Genomic DNA, 22,981 nt, shown 5'->3' on the forward strand with positions numbered 1-22,981 from the left:
AGTTCACTAAATTTCAAATAGCCCATTGGATATTTGTATTACTTTTACAATAGCCATGAATATGAAAAACAGCTTCACAATTATGGTTAACCATCATTTTCTCTGCTATTGTTAAGTACTTTAGAGAAATACCTATCACTCTCTGTCAAAACGGGATAAAGAAATAACTGCCTTTGCCTTTACATTCTGTTCTACATAGTTGCCTGTCTAAATAACTTTATAATTGTTACAACAACATTTACTTTATAAAACCATGAAATAATTATTAGACTTGAAATGCATTGCAGGGGTATATACACCACATAGGCAACTCAAGCCCTGCTGTGAAAATGTTTCTCCTTAGTATAGTTCCTATTTTCAGCAAACTGCCAAGCTTTTAAGAGTCCCAATGAATTTCTACAGTCACGTTTTCCAAATCGAAAATATGTGAATCATGACATCTTGTCAGTTTTATTTTTCAGACAATACATTCTTTTTAGAGCTTTCCTAGTTCTACGTTATTAATGTTGGAAGTTAGAAGTCATGACATTTCCTTCTACTGTACAGAATAGTGACAGCTGAATTATTTCTGCTCCTTAGTTCTCCAAAGCATCATTGTTAACATTACCTTTGAGATACTCTGTAGTACTGAATTAAGGAATGGTTATTATCAGGGAAAAAAAGTATCGGGCAGATTAAGATCAGCACTTCAAAAAGAATTGTCAAGGCTTTATTTTTACTAAGTATATCTTAACCTAAAATTAAATCCAAAGAGTTAGGATACAGGTAGGTATTCTAATAATTAATTTTAATGTACAGGTGTTACTAAAGTTTTTCAGTATATGGTATTATCAAGATAAAAAAGATGGTAGCATTACTAGTTCAGGGATTCATATGGCATTAACAAGGTAATAGTACTCTCCATCATTTATAAGATTTGGTGTGTGTTATTACATGCAAAGTCCATGGAAGTCATGTCCATGTCTAGTTATGATTACAAGAAAAGGAGTCTGCTATGGTTTAAATCAGAGTTGTTCAATCTTTTGGCCTCCCTGGGCCACATTGGAAGAAGAATTGTCTTGGGCCACACATAAAATACACTAACTGACATGGTTTTGTTCTGTGTCCTGACACAAATCTCATCGTATTGTAATCTCCATGTGTTGAGGGAGGGATCTGGTGGGAGGTGACTGAATCACGGGGGCAGTTTCCTCCATGTTGTTTTCATGATAGTGAGTGAGTTCTCACGAGATCTGATGGTTTAAAAGTGTTTGGCAGTTTCCCCCACCCTCCCTCTCTCTCCTGCCACCTTGTGAAGAAGGTGCTTGCTTCCCCTTTGTTTTCTGCTGTGATTATAAGTTTCCTGAGGTCTTCCCATCCATACAGAACTGTGAGTCAATTAAACCTCTTTCTTTATAAATTACTCAGTCTCAGGTAGTTCTTTATAGCAGTGTGAAAATGGACTAATACACTAACACTAATGTTAGCAGATGAGCAAAAAAAAAAAAAAAAAAAAAGCCAAAACACCTCATGTTGCTTTAAGAAAGTTTAAGAATTTATGTTGGGCCACATGTGGCCCATAGGCTGCAGGTTGAACAAGCTTGGTTTAAATATTGTACCCCCTCAAAGATTCATGTTGAAGTGTAATCTCCAGAGCAACAGTATTGAAACATGAGACCTTTAGGAAATGATTAGGTCATGGATTTACAACCCTATACAAAGTCTAGAGGAACTCGCTAGGCCTTTTATTGTCCGTCTGAGGGCCATGTGAGGACACAGCACTAGTCCCTCCTGGATGACACAGAGTTCAAGATGCCATATTGGAAGCAGAGACGGGTTCCTTACCAGACATTAAGCCTGCCAGTCCCTTGATCTTTTACCTCCTAGCCTCCAGAGTTGTGAGAAATAAATTTTTGTTCTTTATAATTTACCCAATCTCAGGTTTCTGTTAGAGCAGCACTAACTGACTAAGACACTTTCTAGGAAAACTCCTTAAGTACTTGAAACACCCAGAGATTAAGTTAAATTATTGCACAATTTTATAGTGTAGAAAATATAAAGGATATGATTTCTAACATATATTAGTCACCTACTCTGTGCCACAAATTGTGGGAGCTGTTTTCAAATATATCTCATTTAAGAAAAACATAAACAGGAGGTCTCAGGAAATATCAATTCATACGTTTATAGATTGAAAGAAGACAATTTTAACCTTTAGTAATATAATTAATATCCAGAAGTGGGTATTACTACATAAATAATAGACATTACTTTAGAGGGAAAATGAATAATTTACTCTAGAATATTCTTATAGCATTGATAATAATCATGAAATAGTATCTTTATTAAAACTAAATCTAGGCTCAAGAATGAATCCTGATAAGTTAGACAATAAATGTTCTAAAATGTATAGATAATCTTTCCTTAAGAATTGCTTCACCAGCCATAGAGTAAATCATAACAGCTTACTGCCTATGGGAAAACCACCTTCCATGGATAGCAGATGCAGCTCTCTCCCTTTCTGTCCCTCTTCTTACTAGAAGTGTCCCAGTTTTATAAACATCTATTCCATTCTACTATTATCCTTCCTCCACAATTGCCTGTTACCCTGCCAGGGCTACTTATTTACTATAATTCTAATAGAGCATGACTATGTGATGTTTATGAAGTCAGTACAAATGATTAACAAATATATTTTTGAAAAAAAATGGTTTATAAGTTAAGGCATTAAAAAAATTAAAAATATGGCTCTGAAAATCCTGGTGCAACAGAGGTAAAAGCACAAAAAGTGTTCAAGGTTGGGAAAGTCAGACTGGGAGAGGAGGGAAGACAGCCTGCCTGGCTGATATGTTTTGGAAGAAGGCAGTGACTACAGGACACTTATTCTTTTCTGTTTTGGCAACTTCCAGGAACAAATTGCTAGAAACCACTCATCAGAACAGCAGGAACATATCAAGGGGTGAGAAACAGAGGCATCCTTTTTCTATCAGAACAGAACCAACGCCATGTAGTTCTATATGGCTTATATCTCAGTAGGACCAAGAGTCATCAATCCTTTTACTCTTCCTGACAGTTTTTCTTTTTTTTTTTTTTTTTTTTTTTTTTTTTTTTTTTTTTTTTTTTTTTATTATACTCTAAGTTCTAGGGTACATGTGCATAACGTGCAGGTTTGTTACATATGTATACTTATGCCATGCTGGTGTGCTGCACCCATCAACTCGTCAGCACCCATCAATTCATCATTTATATCATGTATAACTCCCCAATGCAATCCCTCCCTCCTCCCCCCTCCCCCCTCCCCATGATAGACCCCAGTGTGTGATGTTCCCCTTCCCGAGTCCAAGTGATCTCATTGTTCAGTTCCCACCTATGAGTGAGAACATGCGGTGTTTGGTTTTCTCTTCTTGTGATAGTTTGCTAAGAATGATGGTTTCCAGCTGCATCCATGTCCCTACAAAGGACGCAAACTCATCCTTTTTTATGGCTGCATAGTATTCCATGGTGTATATGTGCCACATTTTCTTAATCCAGTCTGTCACAGATGGACATTTGGGTTGATTCCAAGTCTTTGCTATTGTGAATAGTGCCGCAATAAACATACGTGTACATGTGTCTTTGTAGTAGACTAATTTATAATCCTTTGGGTATATACCCAGTAGTGGGATGGCTGGGTCATATGGTACATCTAGTTCTAGATCCTTGAGGAATTGCCATACTGTTTTCCATAATGGTTGAACTAGTTTACAATCCCACCAACAGTGTAAAAGTGTTCCTATTTCTCCACATCCTCTCCAACACCTGTTGTTTCCTGACTTCTTAATGATTGCCATTCTAACTGGTGTGAGATGGTATCTCATTGTGGTTTTGATTTGCATTTCTCTGATGGCCAGTGATGATGAGCATTTTTTCATGTGTCTGTTGGCTGTATGAATATCTTCTTTTGAGAAATGTCTGTTCATATCCTTTCCCCACTTTTTGATGGGGTTGTTTGTTTTTTTCTCGTATATTTGTTTGAGTTCTTTGTAGATTCTGGATATTAGCCCTTTGTCAGATGAGTAGGTTGCAAAAATTTTCTCCCATTCTGTAGGTTGCCTGTTCACTCTGATGGTAGTTTCTTTTGCTGTGCAAAAGCTCTTAAGTTTAATTAGATCCCATTTGTCAATTTTGGCTTTTGCTGCCGTTGCTTTTGGTGTTTTAGACATGAAGTCCTTGCCCATGCCTATGTCCTGAATGGTACTACCTAGATTTTCTTCTAGGGTTTTTATGGTATTAGGTCTAACATTTAAGTCTCTAATCCATCTTGAATTAATCTTCGTATAAGGGGTAAGGAAAGGATCACAGTTTTTCAACCTACTGTAAGACGCGGAAGTATCTTTAACAAGAGACATTTCTACTTACATAAAAACAAAGGTCTTAGAGGTCTCATATCTGGTGGCATGCTATAGTGATTAGAAGCTCATACTTTAAAATCATGCCATCTGTACTTGAATACTATGCTAATAACAAACTGTAACTTCTGGCAAATAATGTGTATTAGTCCATTTTTTTTTTCATTGTTATGAAGAACTATCTGAGACTGAGTAATTTATAAAGAAAAGAGGTTTAACCTACTCACAGTTCCACATGATGGGAAGGCCTCAGGATACTTAAAATCATGGTAGAAAGCAAAAAGTGGGGCCAGGCAAGTCTTACATGGAGGCAGGAGAAAGAGCGAGCGAGACAGAGGAAAGTGTGACACTTTTAAGTCATCAGATCCATGAGACTCACTATCATGAGAACAGCATGGGGGAAACTGCCCCCATGATCCAATCACCTCCCACCAGGTCCCGCCCTTGATATGTGGGGATTAAAATTTCACATGAGATTTGGGTGAGGACACAGAGCCAAAGCATGTAAGTTTGTAATTTTTATAAACTTCAATTTTATTATCCACAAAATGGGGGCCTTAATAGTAACCAACATAGTTAAGTATATATAGGGTCATTATAACTACAGTATCTATCTCATAGAACCGTCATGAACGTAAAGACAGAACACATGCTGGACAAGTTTTAAGCAGCTAACAGTGCTAGCAGGATTGTGCTTACTGCTAAAGTACTAATAGAGTTGGTAAGTCAGCACAGACCAATGATCAATCTCTAACCTTTAACCAATTTGATAGAATATGGCTGGTTAGAAGATATGAACAAAGGGAAGAGAATTTGAAAAAGGGGTCCCGTTGAGGGCGTATCAAGAGCCAGTGGAGGAAGGCAGAGGACTATTAGGACAAACCATATAATTTTGACTCCAAGTTTTGTTAATCATAGATGGAGATTCAAAAAATCTTGATGGTGATGTCTGTACTATGCAAACATGTCCAAGAACAGCTTAAGAGAGGCATTTCTATTTCATTGGAAAACTGGTACTTATTTTAGCATAGTCAACTTTATTATAAGACCCTTGTTCTCAAAAGATTTATTTATCTAGGTAACACCAGTACAAAAGATTATTAACATCTGCAATTTTCTTTTTACTCTCCTAAATTATCACCTTTGGGCAATTTTGATGCTTATTAACACTGCCACAGCTGGAGTGCAGGAGCAGAGAAAATTGAAACTAAAGCCACTTAATTTGTGGCTTATCATTAGCTTCCTATAAAGATTGGCAGGGGACGAGGTAGACATTATTGATCAATACAGGCTTTATCTGTGTACTTTATTTTCCTATTTGCATCCTCCAATAGAAAGAAAGTAACCTTATATTTCCCAGTGTTTCTCACATACATTGTGTCAAAATTCCGGTTTTCAGGCTCATTCTAGACCAAATCAAAATGAATGGACAGAAAATCTGTATTTTTAACAAGCACACTAGTACAAGACACACTGATTCATCCTAAATAAATCCAAATAAGATTAATTCTGCATATTCAATGAGAATGCTGCTCTGTGACATATGACACAAAGTATTGAAGTAGCTCTTAACCTGGCCAAGGATACATATGCCGTAGTTGCCAAAATGATGATCTGTATTAGGATAGTGCAGAAAGGAACAAAATATATTTTTTAAAAAGCACGGGCAATAGGGTATCAGGTAGCAGCATTCTGTGGATTAAAAGCCAATCATTCCCAAAAATAGCTTTCTCTTTTATATATACTTCAATGCAGAAGGTTGATTTAATGTAAAATTCAAAATAAAAGTTGTATCATAATAATAAAAATACTACCTCTATCTTTATATGTTTTAACATATGTAAATAGGTAGACTATATATTCCTCTACTCTTATATTTCTGAAACTAGAAAAGACAGATTAAAAAAGGAAAACATTACATTTCAAATAATTTAAGATTTGAAAAGAACATTACCTGCATGGAAGACCAGGTTTTACTTTTTACATGGTGTGACCTTATACAAGTAATTTATGCACTTGGAAGTTGTATTCCTATTATAAAATGTAATAAGTTCTGAATACTTCACTGGAATATAAAAGCATAAAGAAATGTAAGGTAGTAACATTTGGCAGAGATATGACACTTTGCAAAGGTATAGGGGCCACTACTCTAAATGACATATGTAATTTCTGTAGTTTACACAAGATGAGTTTTTGATGTTTGTGATGACTTTTAGACATTTTACCATGAGGCAGGATGAGGTACATTCACAATATAATAATGATGATCCTTGCTATTAAGTATTTGAAGGGAACTTGCTTAGTATTCAAAAAAAAAAAAAAAAATCCAGGTTTCTCTTTTCTCAGGTTTCAAAAGAATTGCTTATGTGAAAGATGCTTTGTCAACATGAAGACAGCTAGATTTAAAAGTTGTTACCGTTTATTCCCCAGTCTGTAAGATATAGTACAGGGTTCTTGTATATATATACATATATAAGTGCATTTGTATATGTGTGTATATATATAATATGTATACACACAGCACATACATTTATGAATTTAATTTCAATAAATTCTAACTTCAGACTGATTAAAATCCTTGGATAAAAGAGAAACTGGAACAAAAGAAAGAGAATGTCTAATTTGACTCCACATGGTATAAAGAAGTCATAATGAAATTCCCACTGCAAACTCCTTCTTCACATAAAGCCAGATTTCACCTGATCTTGTGTAACTTTATTTCTTTAGAAAAATATTATTTTAATTTACAAATAATAATTGTACATATTCATGGAGTACATAGTGATGCTTTGAATATAGTGATCAGATCAGGGTAATTCCCAAATCCATCATGTCAAACACTTTTCATTTCTTTGTGTTGGGAACATTCAATATCCTCCTTCTAGCTATTTGAAACTACTTAATATATTATTGTTATTTATAGTCATCCTACAGTGCTATAGAACACTAGATGCCTTTCTTAATTGAGAGAACGTCTTTATCTTTGAGGATAGTGAAACTTGAAAACAATAATTTGTTCTAACATAAGTGCACAGCATGAAACAGATTTTAAAACACTTTTTCGGTTCATTTTCCTGTTTATAACTAATTCTGACAGGAATCATTAAAGCTCTTAAAATTCATCTTTTAATTGTTTAGTGTTTATTGAGTGATCACAAAAGACTATGCTCTATATTTTGAGCTTTTTAATTATTTCTTGGTATTTCCAACCTAGATGTTCTATAGAATCTAAAATTCAACATCTAGAACTAAGAGGTATCTCTGACCCAGTACCTCATTATCCCCTATCTCAAGTTCAAGTCTGTCACCCAGAAATGCAACTGAAGTAGTATTCTGTTAACTCTTTGTCTATTTTACTTACATACACTCCAGCTACAGTGAACCCGTAAACTTTCTAAAATGTGCCAAGTTCTGGTATGTCTTTGGGATGCTGAGTATGCTGCTACCTCTGATTATAATGGCCACCTCACCTGACACACTAAGGTAATTTCTGCTGGCTCTTTGCATCTATTAGGAAGTCTTTCTTCATTCTTCCCATGGATGCTCCTTAGTATAAGTCAAGGTGCTAATATGTGTGAGACAGTAAGCCAGCTACATGGATATCTCTGGAATGTATGGAAATCTAGCACTAATCCTTAGCTAGGGTAAGAACAAAGTCTTCGGAAACCACAATTCCTCCCACATACGCTGTTGGTTCATAATCTAGAGGTGATTTTTACGTGACTAACAAAGCACCCTAGAGAGCTGTGCCTCGAAGCATCTCAGATCCCTCATGTTTTTGTGGATTCTTTCTTTTACTATAACATTTTCTTTGCCTTGCATTCGATCCAAAGGGTCTGTCTGTTCTTTCAACCATCAGCTTTGTGTAATCTCTGTAGTGGGTTTCTTCCATGAGACCGTGGAACACACATTTTCTATATCTGGAGTCTATACCTAGCATATGCTGAAGAAAAATAGTAAAATATTCATCTCTTTTGTTGATCAGTTATTCTGAAATTGCAAACTTGCTTCTTAGAAGTTGTTTAAAAGATTGTTAATTTATACCCTTAAAAAAAGTAAACATACTCACTACAGATATACACATCATCTTATTATAAGGTATTTCATGGTGAAACAGACAACAAAGTCATTTTAAGTTGTAATAGTCCATTACCTTCATCTAAAAATATTTCCATTTTATATCGGTGGTCATAGAAACACACTGCACCCACTTAGTCAATTAATGTCCTGTTGTTTGGACCATTTAATGTTATGCATGTTTGCATTCTTTGCTATTTTTAGTATACTGGAGAACATACAGAAGAACATTGCTTATGAAATTTACTAAATAAATGATAATATTCATTTGTTAATTTATTACAAAAGTTCAAGCTAAAGATGTTCAAGTAATGCTGACACAATGCTACCAGGACTGCATTCTGTATCACAATTCTGCTATATGTTTTTTCTTCATCTTAATTACTTTTTCAAAAACTGGCAGATAACTCATTGATATCTGTTAGTCTGTTCTCACATTGCTATAAAGAAATACCTGAGAATGGGCAATTGATAAATTAAAGAGGTTTAATTGGCTCACAGTTCTGCAGGCTGTACAGGGAGCATGGCTGGAGAGACCTCAGGAAACTTTCCAGTATGGTGAAAGGTGAAAGGGAAGCAGGAGTATCTTACATGGCCAGAGTAGGGGAAAGATAAAGGAGTGCGAGGTGCTACACACTTTTAAACAACCAGATCTTGCCATAACTCACTCTCGCCAGGACACCAAGGGGGATGGTGTTAAACTATGAGAAACTACCCCCCATGATCTAATAACCTCCCACCAGGCTCCACCTCCAAAATTGGGGATTACAATTCGAAATGAGATTGGGGTAGGGACACAAATCCAAACCCTATCAATTATAATGTCTGTTTTACTCCCTTAACCTGCTATGTCCACACTCACACAAGCATATAAAACCATCTGTAAAATTCTAAGTTCATTGCTTAAATTTTAAAAGTTTTTTTCTCATTCTACACCCTGAAAATAATTATTTTTATTGACATGTTTCTTCTGGCAATACTTGAGCATATTTAATCTTGGTCATATTTTCCCCAGAAGTTTCTGAAGAATATTTTTTAGTTTGAGTATCTGCAAATAAAAATAGCTTCTTTCCTGGTAAAACTTGCTGCTTTGTTTTTATTCCATCATCTCCTAGCCAAATGTTTGTGTGAGCAAGCCTAGAGCAATACCATTCTAATGAGTAATAAAAACAGACATGTAACCAAGAAAGTGGTGTGGCATTTCTTGGAAATAAATGCAAACTCTGGGGGAGCTAAAAAGCTAGTTTTAATTATTTAGGATTACAGCTAAGGATCAACTAAAAGCTGGTCAAGCCCCTTCATTGCTTACTTTGATGCTCAAGATACTATTTCTTATCTGAACCTGCACAGTCTGGGGTGAGGTGACTCATGCTTCTCTGAATTTAAATCTCCTAGGAAGTAATTAGCCATTGCTGCCATGCCTATCATCATTAGTGATTAATTCTGTCACAGATAAAATCTGCTTGGGAGACAGGGCATGAAGAGAGGGGGATTGTGCAAATCTGTTCAATTTGGTTCTACAATTTCATAATGTTGAATTTTGAAATGGTCGTGTAATTAAAATATGCAAGGAATCAGGGACTAACCTCCTAATGAATGTGCTATATTCTAAAAAATCCCATCTGTTAGACATTTGTTTGAAACCATGGAAGCTTTTCTTCTGTGTAATAATGGTATATCAAATCTTTGTTAAATCTTGGTATACTTGAAAGAGATAAAAGAGAAAAAATTAACATTTAATGAGCACCAACCATGTGCTAGGCACTGTACAGATTTTTTTTAATTAAATGTCTCAAAAGCTCTATAAAGAAGATATTATTTGCATTTTAGATGTGTGAAAACTGAGTTAAATACTAGGCTTGCAATTAAGTTATAGTGTCCACTTTTAATTCATTTCAATGAGGCTTCAAAGCCCATGCTTTTTTGCTTACAGGACACAGCCTTCCCAGTTCTAAACTGTTGGTTCTGTTGCAGTAATAGAATAATACCCCTTAATCACTATTATTTCTTTAGATAAGTGAGTTTGTTGTTATATTTTGAAGAACATGGGACTAATCTTCTACTCACTTCTCCTGGTGGCCTTGACAATACAGTGGAGGACTTCACTTTCTGGCTTCAAGGCATTAGAGGTGTTTGCTAAGACTTACGTTAGAGTGGAACTGGTAAAGTAGGATGATGGAGTTGGGGCCTGGGAAGCCCCAGAAAAGGGCATATATGTAGTTATCATCTAGGCATTGGGTATAGAATTGTGTTGCATGAACAGTCTGGTTTGGCTTGAGTTCCCTCTTTACATTTTCTCAGATGGACCCATTAATTGACCAAATTTCCACAGTAACTAGTGAAAGTAAGGTATTAGTAATAGTGTTGGGGCAGAGATATAATGATGAACAAGATCTGGCCTTACCTCCCAAGATGCTTTGATCTAGTGAAAGCATACATACTGACAACTAAATAAGCAATTTACAAAATAGGATTAGAAGAACTAGGACAGGGTGGTTAAGCACAGGATACCACAAAAACCCTTGAGTCGGAGATTTAGTTGAGAGGAAAGTGGTATCAGGTAAGTCTTCCAGAAGGAACAAGCTAAGCAGAGCATTGACATTTAGCCAGGAAATATAGTGGAGTCCGTGCATGTTCAAGGTAAAGACAGAAGCCCTGAGGAGAGCAAGAGTGGAAACAGATTATGAGAAAAAACAAAGGAGCACATAGAAAAAAAAGAACATATAAGAGAGATGAGGCTTTAGAGGACAAACGAAAAGTTATGTTAAGGACAGAGGAATAGCTTATGAGAAAAATGTGATGCTACTTAAAGATATTCAGGTTGGAAGATAAAATGACTAGATTTTCATTTAAAAATGCTTACTCCTATTTTGGAGCCGTATCAGAACTGGGAGGAAGAGGAGGTCCACCTGATGTGTGGAGACTTCTGTAAAGGTCTGTGTGTGAGATAGATGATGGTGGCCTATAGCAGTTGACACCAAGTGTTGCATGCCGGATAAATACAGACATTGAGAGTCAGCATTTGCCAATTTTTATAACATTTTGACAAAGGAGGTATCATTTTGAGTATATTACTACAAGATTTTTGAAAAATATGAGTCTGTGATAGATTAGGGAAAAAAATCTGCTGTTTCATCATAGACATTAGGAGAAGCACTGACCTACACCAGGTGGACAGTAGTAGCTATGTGGAGAAATACACATATTCAAGAGGTTTTCAAACAAACACAAAGTCTCAAAGTTTAATTAGATGTAGACGGTAAGGGAGGGGAACACTGGTCACAGCTGATACATGTGGCAGAGTGCTTTTTTTAATGGTATTTGTATCTATAACATCCTTTTTCCTTTCTTTGAGTAACTGGCTTGGCTTTCCTTTAGGGACCTACCCTTTCTCCACAAGCAGTCCATGTTGTCTGGGAATGCATTATGTCACATGGGTTAAGTTAATGAGTTTGTCATTCACTGGCTGGCATGAACACATTATCCAGAGATTGGCTAGGAAGGGCACATGATCCATATCAAACCCACAAGGGTCAGCAAGATTCTATTCAGAAAGGTGAGTCTGAGTTATTAGAGAAGTGGATCTGAGAGCTGTCATGTAAATCTGACTCTGCCAGGGGACAGTAGGAAGAGTCTGAGAACTGAGGCAACCCAATGAAAACTGAAGGGAAGAGATTATCAAATGAGCCCTGAATCAAGTTGGCCTAGAGACAGTCCTCCCTGTGAGGTGTTCTTTTATGTAAAACGCATTCCCTTTCTTGCTGAAGCCAGATTGAGTTAGATCTGTCAGCTGAAACCAACAGTCCTTAGTGATGTTTCTGGCTCAGATAGAGAAGGATAAGGTTATTGAAGACTGTCACAAGCCTGATTTGGGATTTATCCTTATGTTATATTAAGGTCTTTTAAAAATTATGTGTCTGGTAGACAAATGTTTGGGTCTGGAGTTTAGGGATGATATTTAGGCAGGAGAGTCATCAAGAGATGGATGGTGATTTAAGTCATGGGTATAAAAGAGACTTCTCAAGGGGAGGAGAAGAAAGAAGAAAATGTTCTAACGATAGAACCAATAGTAATAGTGGAATAGGACAATCAACATTAAGACATATCAATTATATAACTAAAATGTAAGGATAAAAAATGAAGTCTCAGGCATCCAAGAAAAAGTAAGACACCTTCAAGGAGGGAAATTGGGATGGATTCAGATTTTTTTCTACAGAAGAATAAAGGAAGAATGTGCAACAGTGACTAATGTTCTGAGGCAAAGAAAGATCCAAACATAAAGATGATAGATATTCTCAAGTTTGAAATACCCCACAAAACTTTCAAGTCATTGGGTTATTTTTAGAAAAAAATCTTGAGGACAAAAACTGAAATTTATAAATATAGGTCTCATAAATAGAGAAGAAATAGGAAATAAAGTGTTTGGTGATCTGAATGCATTTCAATATTTAATTTAGATTAAACTGCTATGGAAATTATAATTTCGGAACAAAATGTAAACGTTGCAAATCCTGGCAAGTAAAACTAAAATAAGAAACAAAAACTGGGGCGGAGTATGTTACCAGGCAGAAATGTAAGTCAGCTATTCACTTTATCATTCATGTATGATATGCATTACTGTCAAAAATTGAAATGTGCTACTAAGGAAAAACACAATAATGCCAAACACTTAATGACTTTCATCATCATCTTCTTGAACCTTAGAACAACCTTTTAGGAACTAATATCTCTTTTGGCAAAGAGATAGATATATAAAAAATTTAGGAACTCCTTTGATTCACTTCACTTTTTTTTCTTCTGTTAAATTCAAGTAAAGTTCACTGTTATTTTAAAATAGTATCCATGTTATAATTTCTTTCCTTCTTCCTTCCTTCCTTCCTTCCTTCCTTCCTTCCTTCCTTCCTTCCTTCCTTCCTTCCTTTCTTTCTTTCTTTTTTGAGAGCGAGTCTTGCCTTGTTGCCCAGGCTGGGTGCAGTGGCGCAATCTTGGCTGCAAGCTCCACCTCCCGGGTCCACATCATTCTTCTGCCTCAGCCTCCGGAGTAGCTGGGACTATAGGCATCTGCCACCATGCCTGGCTAATTTTTTTGTATTTTTAGTAGAGACGGGGTTTCACAGTGTTAGCCAGGATGGTCTCGATCTCCTGATCTTGTGATCCGCCCACCTCGGCCTCCCAAAGTGCTGGGATTACAGGCGTGAACCACCGCACTGGGCTATAAGTTCGTTTTTTTAAAAGTTAATTCTTCCTAGGAGTCTATCCATTCATCCCCAGCATCACTTTCCTTACTTACAGTTTCATGTTATCATTTAGCTGTTAAATGGGACGTATAAGTAGTCCAATTTCACTTGGCTTGTCTAAGGATTAAATGAGACGACAGATGTGAAATGCTTAGAAAATTATTGGTGGAGTCTTGTTTATATGTTAAATGTTATTTTTTTAATCTGTATATCCATTCTCGCACTTGTATTTATGCAAATAAATGCCTGGAATACTGTTAACCAAAAGTCAATGCTGGGTTATTCCTGCCTGATAGAGTTTGAGCAATGTGTTCATTTCTGTAATTCTGTGCTTAACTGTACTGCTTAAATTTTAATAATTAGCACATAACGTGTTTCCAAAATAAAAGTTATTATTCTGAAATACATAACAATTTGAAGACCTATAATGTAAACAGTTGACTTTTCATTGTGTTATCCTGTGTTTTCCATACTTGGAGATATATTTTTCCTCAGATTTTGCTTATATGAATTACACCATATCCCAGCAACCTCTTTGTACTACTTTGCTATCACATCTGTGCAAGATATTGAAAGAGGAGGTGTTTTAATACTATCTGATTTACTATCTGGAGTCTATGTTTACATTTATGAAAATGATTTAAAGGTTTAGAAAAATAAACCACTTAGTTCTAGCAAAAAGGAAAAAAATAGATGATACATACTTTTCTGGAAACTGAAGAAATAAGCACACAACAGGAGACTATTCTTAAATGTAAAAATATGCATAACAGCTCTGGAAATGAAGTTTCTCGTAGTTCAAAATACTACAAGAAAGACAAACATGACTTTATTTTGATGTAAAATATGTGAATTTATGTATATGTTGCCTAAGGTATGAGAGATTATTTCCTCTAAAATGTCTCTTAAAATGAAAGAACATTGTAAGTAGAAACTTAATTTGTTTTCTGTAGAGATTTTGTGTCTCTAGAGTGTGCTGGCCATCTGTGTTATCTTACACTTTTTGAATAAAATGACAAAGAGTGAATCTGGAGGCAAATTGCTTTCACCTACCATTTTCCTACTCAATATATGAAATGCAACCATATTATCCATTGATAACATTGATAACATCAATGTTCACATCTAAATTATTTCCAAAACCTTGGTGTTTCCTGCCACATTTTACTTCTCTTAACAATCCTTTCCTCTTCATTCTCATTTCTCCTGCGTTTTCTGTTAAAAAAATAACAACAATAAGAATAATAATAAAAAAAAAATGCTCACCTGTTTGCTAATTTTCTTTTATGCTGATTTTAGTCACTTATATGCTGCTTTTAGTGGCTCATCAAAACACCATTACTGAAATGGTATTGATAAAACCATTAAATGTTTTTTATTTTTTGGAAAGATGTTTTTTCCTACAAAACTATATCTTTACTTTTCCTTTCTGCTCAGATCCTTAAGTCTCACAGTCTAGTCTTCAGAATGCTATTGCTTGACCCTTTTGAGACTAAATCAATCCTTTCCTTCTTTACATTCTCTAGCTATGAACAAGCTTTTTAAAATTATTTCAGCTGGGCATGGTGGCACATGCCTGTAATTTCAGCACTTTGGGAGGTCAAGTTGGGTGGATTGCTTGAGCTCAGGAGTTCAAGACCAGCATAAGCAACATGGGGAAACCCCATCTCTACAGAAAAATTAGCCAGGCGTGGTGGTGCAGGCCTGTAGTCCCAGCTACTCAGGAGGCTGAAGTGGGAGGATCATCTGAGCCCAGGAGGCAGAGGTTGCAGTGAACCAAAATTGTGCTACTGCATTCCAGCCTGGGTGACAAAGTGAGACCCTGTCTAAAAAATAAAATAAAAAACAAAAATTATTTCATCTAGGGCCAAACACATCTATGCAGAAATATGAAATAAATGATAAATATATTCAACTTTCAGAAAATGTCCTATGTATAACTAGATGCTCTGAAGGTGAAGAACCATTTAAGGACATAGATAACACCAAAGCATTTTTATCCAGGAATTATGTTAATAAAAATATCATTAAGCAAAGCAGAATAAAGAAAGATACAATACTTCATGGAAGCTTAGACATATGGCCTCTGTGTTAGGGAGGCTAATACATAGACTTTATTTAGTCTACTCAGCCCACTTGCATCTCTGCCAAACCATGCCTGGTTTAAAATGATGTCCAGAGAATCATTTAACAGACAGGGGCAGGGCTCCACACATGAAGCAATTTCACATACAACATATACAAGTGGCAGACACATACACACATTTTACTTTGTCTTTAGCTTTTTCATCTGCTGGTTAAGTACTCTCCAAAATTAGGAGCAGTATATCGCAATAAATAGACAAATGGATGTTGAACAGGATCAGATACTTGATTCCACACCTAATTTGGCTACTATCTTCCTGTGTAAGCTTAAACGAATCACAACTTCACTGGGTCTTAAATGACTTTATCAAGAAAATAACCGAGTTTGAATAATGAATACTAAAGTCCTTTTCAAAACTGTCTTTGAATCCATAACACATATATTGCATTTTTTAAAATAATAAAATGATACTATAGTAAATACTGAAATGTAATGAGGACTAATAAAGTTTTTAGCTCCTATTCAATAATTTCTAGCAGCTATATAATACTTTGTTAGAGTACTCTCAGATGTAGAATAACAGTTTGTAATGATAACCTTCAGAATTAACTGAAAGAATTAACTGAAAGAATTAACTCAAGAATTCGGAAGCTATGCAATGCTAAGTGTTTATTGCCATTGCCCTTTTTCCATTTATTCTTGAATTTTATAAGCACATACTAGCTATTAATACAAGTCACAATTGAACAAGCTTCCAGTTGTTACTATGCTTTTATTTGCTTTCATATTTTTTGGCATAAAAAACACCATACAGTTTCCCACTATAGAGAGGACAAGGGAAAGGTAACATTTTACAGATTTCTAATTTCCTTTTAAACATTTGTCAGTATTACTTTGACACATAAAGCAAAAATTCTAATTGGTAACAGATCCCAAATTATCAATACATATTATAGTATATATTATCTCTTTAATTGGAAAAATGATGGTTAGGCTTCAATTCATATGCTCATTCTTTAATTTTAAAATGTTTGAAATGAATACAAATGATATATATTAGCATTATTAAAGACCAGTTCTAAAATCTAATAAATGTTTTTTAAAGGTCATGTAACACCAAATTTTAAAGCAGTTCCTATGTTTCAAGATTAAAGACTCATTTTTGGATAAATGATATAGATTATCTGGAAATGCAATTGAGCTCTTTATGTTTCTTATATTTCCCCTGGTATCTACAACCAGCAAAACTGTCAAGTGCTTATGTTGTTGCTTTTATAAAGCTGCTCTAAAGAATCTCATGAAATTGCAATTCAAAACCATTTGGGATGTTTCAACAAGGCATCTCATCGATTACAGAGTTGTACCTTTTGCCCAACTTTCAGTGATTCCACAGAGTTGAATCTGAAGATTTTTCTTTCTTCGTTTCCTTTTTTTGACACACTAATAGAGGTCATTTATTTCTAAAACCTGAATTTTTTTCAATTAGGTCATATACCAATCTTAATATCTCATTGAAGGGTAATTTATCATATACTCTCAAAAAACAATTTAAAGAACATTAGTAAAATGTTTTTTTATATTAAGATCCTTCTTTACTATGACTCATTAAGCCACATAATGTTGTAACTTTTTCTCTTCATTAACTGATTACTTGTAAAACTCCCCAACGGTTTCAAAAGGTTTACAAGGACTGCCTTATATTTCTATATTTGATTTTTAAGACCAGGACAATCTTTGCATTAATATTTTGCTTCAGAATAAAGTTACCTCAGAGTGTCTCCTATTACCTCAAGGTAACAGGAAAGTATAATCACAATGGTATTATTCTTTAATGATCAAAGCATTCTCTTGTACATAATTCCACCAAGGTGGCAATATTGAGTCTCCTGTTGCGCTTCAGGAAAAAAGTATTCCTTTCCCATAGAACCTTTCAAAGCGGTCACTGCACGTACTTCAGTTGATGCAAACAGACAAAATAAAATACCTAATACACATTCTAAGTAGTTTGTTCTATTTTTCAACACTACATTATTCTCAAGAGATAGTAATGACTAGTGTCAACTCCAGAGTTGACAGAACACTTTCTATAATGATTTTAATAATGATAAACTTTTGTCATGCCAAACACTGATCTAAGTTTTAAAAAATATATATTAACTCATTTAAATATCCTAACAAACCAGTTTGATATTTGTAGTTATTAATCTCATTTACAAGTAAAACAATTCAAGGACAGAAAAGTTACATAATTCTGATAACAGTTGAGAAAGTAGAAGTTTGAACCCAAATAGTTTGACCCAGAAGTGGCTGCTCTAATTACTGTAATAGGATACAGCAACTGTGTGGCTATAAAATTCTGATAGAATCAGTGGAGTTGTTGGTATAGAGCTTACTCTTGAGGGGTGCATCTGAGCATGTCAGATAGGTGGGTTCTGATTTTTCTGTGATTACTATTGGGCAGGTTTAGTTAAAAGTTTCAAATGTAAGTGCCCAACATGTGGTTTTCAACCAACTAAGGGTTAGAATCCTCAAGTTCCAATATCTTAGTGTCACATCTGATATTACATATTTTGTGTGGGGGGGAATGAAGGCAGTGTTTTTGTTCTTTGTCATTTTGTTTGTATTTTGAAGCCAAATACAGGCTCATAGTTTATATATGTTGGCAAAGTTAGGTTGTAAAGATAAGAAAGCCTCACTAGAAACTACACAACTCACTGGGTCAGCAAGCCTTCTCTCTGATTAACATACCAAGTGGCAAACAGTGCACATGTCATATGAAAAACTCTGATACTCTAGAAAACTCTGAAATGTAAGGTAATCTTTCTTTATAAAACTCTCCTTGACATCTGAATTTTATTTTGTTGGTGATTATCTATGTAGTTCTCTCACTTGTAAAACTCCCTGACATGGTTTTTAAAGGGTTTGCAAGGAATGTGTTATATGATATTTCTATATTTGATTTTAAGATGTTCCATAGTTTAGAAGATAATGACATAGGTGTTGGTTATCATTATGTAATTTTCTTTCGAAATTCTTTCTGTGTCTCATGTGACTGTTTCCTCTCCACAGGGACGTCACAAGTTTTTAAGGTGAAGGTCCATGTTACTATTTGTTTTAGATTTGCTCACTTTTAGAGCTTGGAACACAGTAAACAGGTAATCAAGGAATGTTGACTCTCTTTACTGCTGCCTCGTGCAAAGTAAGGTAGTAATCTCTTTATAACTTCATTCTTATACATCCTTGCATTTTTGTATATCTTAAAGACAGATTTTCATAAAAGGATAAATACAGTAAACTTTTGGGGGGATAATTATACATTTTAGAATAAAACCGTTAATAAAAATGTTTTAATGAAACATTTGTCACAATTTTTCATCTAGGAAATGACTGTCTCACTCTAACAATAATAAATTGATTAAAATACAAGTCTGCCAGCATTTTATCTTTATAGAAAAGAGAGTTTAGCATTCTCATAAAAAATTGAAGGGAACAGAATTTTTTTAAATTTCTGCCTTAATGTTCTAATTATAGTATCAGTAAGAATCTAATACCTAATCTATTGATTCTGTCAACTTTACCTTAAAAATACATCCAGATTCTCAGTACTCTTCTCCTCCAGCTCCTATTCAGCTTCAGCTGCAGTCAACTTTTTGCACTTGCTACCCATCTCTAAATATATGTCCCTATGACCCACTACATTGATTTCATGACCACATTTTTTCATAGGTAATAACCTTTAACTTGGAAACATCACTCCAGAGTACACAGGATAATACAAAAGATTACCAATGAATATTAATGCTGTTACTTCACATTAAAGAAAACTCTAAACTAATGAACCCTACATAGAACAATGCTTATTTTAAACCATCTACTATTTTATATCGACATATGATCTGAAATCATTACACCATGAATATTAAATGTGAAATTTTGAAATCAATGTTCCATAAATTGAAAGAATGTAGAAATAAAATGTGTTCTAAAAAAGAATTATAAAATAAAACAGAACACTACTCCTTTAAAACTGAAGACACTTAAACATAAATGTTATTACATATTTCTCCAGGGAGAATAATAATTCTTAAATAGTTCTGTTAAATTTATCAGATTAATTTGTAACCAGTGGATGCCAAAAGTGAGTGAAGTAACAGAAATCTTTTAATGGTATGATGATTCTCCCTTTTAGCCAGGATGAAAATAGATATTCTCTCTTATTCTCTGCTTATATACCATTCCTATGCTACCTTAATTCTTCCTCTGGAATATTAAGCACATCTTTATTTTCCACTACAACTTTATCTACTACCCTATGGTAAACTTATTACCACACACTTGGACCATTAAAATAACTTCCTAAGAGGTTTAATGTCATTTTATCACTCCTGATCCAAACTGACCTTTTTATCACTACCGATTTATCTTCCTAAAATCCTGTTGGATTTGCTAACAACCTAAACTGTTGCCTCTGCCATTCAAGCCGTTCCCAATTTGCCTTTTTAACCTTGTCCATCATTAATACTTGTATGAGATCAGTTTTATGTGTCAACTTGGCTAATTTACAGTGCCCAGTTATTCAATCTAATTCTAATCTAGGTGTTGCTGTAAACTTATTTCATAGATACGATTAACATCTCTAATCGGTTCACTTTATGTGAAGGAGATTATCCTGGATAATCTGGATGGGCCATATCTAATGAATGGAATGGCTCTAAGAACAGAACTGAGGGACGGAACTGATGTTTGCCTGAAAAAAGAAAAATTCCACTATTTCAGACACTGTTGTAGCACTAACTCCTTTATGTCTATAACAACTCAAGTGATAAATTACTATTGTTACCATTCCTATTTATTGATGAATAATCATAGACATAGAAAGGTTAAGCAATTTTCCCAAAGTCACACAGTAAACAAGTGTTGGAGTCACGATATAAACCAAGGAATCTAGCTCTAGAGTCTGGATTATTTTTTCTATTGTGTCAAGCTACTTTCTGTGGTCATGGATCTGGTCTTCAAGTGGCATATTCTATAACAAGAGATACAGAATATCTTGAAAAGTAACTCTACTATGAAGTCAACTTAAAAAGTACCACAAACAAAGGAATTCAGAAAAAAACTAACATTTTTCAAATGAATTGACTGCTACTTTGTACACATAAAATATACATTATCACTCATGAGGCTATATTAGAATAGACAAAACCATCCTGCCCTTCCATATTGTACTAGTCCCAGTCTGGGAAGATGTTTCTGTACCCTCTACTTCCTGTAGAATGTCTTAAAATTGTTACGCACCTATGAATTGGCACAGGCAACTTTTCCATGTAGACAAGCAGAATGATTGGCAGACTTAAATGTAGATCTAATTATAATATAACCTTTTAATCTTTTATAAAGCTGTTTTTCAAAATGAAGCATATCATTCACATAAAGATAATATTGATGGTTTCAACTGGAACATATAATTCCACTATGATTGATAATATCAAAAACTGAGCATGCACTTTAAAAATCACAGTAGCTTTCCAGATTAAAATATTTTTCAGTGTAGATTTCATATAGTGTATCAATAGCTAATATGAACAATATCTGTGGAAATGATGGATAACAAACATATTTTTCTCATTCAGTTAACTAAACTTTTCATGCTAAATTAGGGCAATCAACTTGTATGTTAAGTTTATAGAAAAATTCATAAGCACTGTAGTGATTTCAAGTATAATATGTTTATACAGAAAATATTTCCGATTTCTTTGCTGGTAAGTCAGCAAGAAAAAAACAAGAGATGGTGCACTCTCCAAATTCACTGCTGAGCAACAGCTCTGGAAGAACTTCTAGATAGGCTTTTAAATGTTTCTTCCTTCTGATTCAGACTAAGATAAGAACCCTAGATGTTTTCTATCACACACTGTTAATATTCTCCTCAATAAAGATTCTTTAATTTTTCCTGAAATTGCTATGCCTAATCTCACTGTATCCCAGTATATACTTTACTAATCCATAAACATTTAAGTTCTCTTATAAAGATATAGTTTTGTTTTCCCCTATTCCATCTCCAAGTTCAGTTGCTTTTAAATTTGACTCTAATATTTCCAATCCCCTCTTTAACTCATATCTGTCTCTTCCAAATTTTGACTCAAATTTCTCTGAAAATTATTACAAGTTTGGTGATCATTAACTACAAAATAGCATCTTTCTTTAAAGTCCCTGTTGTAAATTGAATTCACTCATTTTTCTCAACAACAAATGAAATCTTTAGACACAGAGTATAAATGTTTCCAGTTCTCTATTAAAATGCAGCAACTTGAACAAAAGAATTTTTAAAAGGCACCTTTTTGTGTGCTTTTTAAAAATAATTTAGGGTGGGCAGAATGGCTTATGCCTGTAATCCTAGCACTTTGGGAGGCTGAGGCAGGTGGACCACTTGAGGTCAGGAGTTTGAGACCAGCCTGGCCAACATGGTGAAATCCCGTTTCTATTAAAAATACAAAAATTAGCTGTGCATGGTAGCACGTGCCTATAATTCCAGCTACTCCAGAGGCTGAAGTGGGAGAATCACTTGAACCCAGGAGATGGAGGTTGCAGTGAGCCAAGATCTCCCCAATGCACTCCAGCTTGGCCTACAGAGCACGTCTTCATCTCAATAAAATAAAAATTTAAACTTTGTTCTTTTTTCTTGAATGATAATTACATTTATGAAAATTGCAGCTCATTTCTCTCATTTGCAGGTTTTTATATTTAGGTCATGTAATGTAACATTAAAATATTTTTAAAGAAAGCTAATTTGTTAGTGGTTTGAGTTTCTACAGGCCATGATATTGCAAATATTTTTAACAATAACCAAAATCACTTGAAGAAAACACATGTTTGACTTAAATAGTAATTTTAAAGAATATACTCTTAAAAAGAGAAACTATTCTACAGAGAAAAATAACTTCCCATGCCACAATTATTTTATTTATGTAACCTTTTTTCAGGAATCACTAACCAGGAAATGTCAATATATAAGCAATCTAAGATTAGCCATGAATCAGTAATAATACTATAACAAAATAAAATTAATATATGAACTATTTTTACCTTTGCATTATAGGGAATGAAATGTTTAGATAAAGCTTCAGGTGTATGCATCCATGTTTTGTCTGCAATAAAAAATACACAGAGTTAAATTTTAGGTTTCCATGGTGTCATATGCATGCATTACCATTTGTAGG

General features: G+C 34.6%; 1 protein-coding gene across 6 annotated transcripts in view; it reads right to left on the reverse strand.

Annotated features, from left to right (window-relative positions):
* GULP1 (GULP PTB domain containing engulfment adaptor 1) overlaps window positions 1-22,981 on the reverse strand; it is a 317,623-nt gene that overhangs the window by 102,956 nt on the left and 191,686 nt on the right. For all 6 annotated transcript variants that reach the window (XM_010370291.2, XM_010370290.2, XM_030916892.1 and 3 more), the window contains exon 4: window positions 22,848-22,909. In XM_010370291.2, coding sequence (XP_010368593.1) covers window positions 22,848-22,909 — 62 coding nt within the window. The remainder of the gene's footprint in view (window positions 1-22,847; window positions 22,910-22,981) is intronic.

The sequence above is a fragment of the Rhinopithecus roxellana genome, chromosome 14, assembly GCF_007565055.1.
Source record: "Rhinopithecus roxellana isolate Shanxi Qingling chromosome 14, ASM756505v1, whole genome shotgun sequence".
Lineage (NCBI taxonomy): Eukaryota > Metazoa > Chordata > Mammalia > Primates > Cercopithecidae > Rhinopithecus > Rhinopithecus roxellana.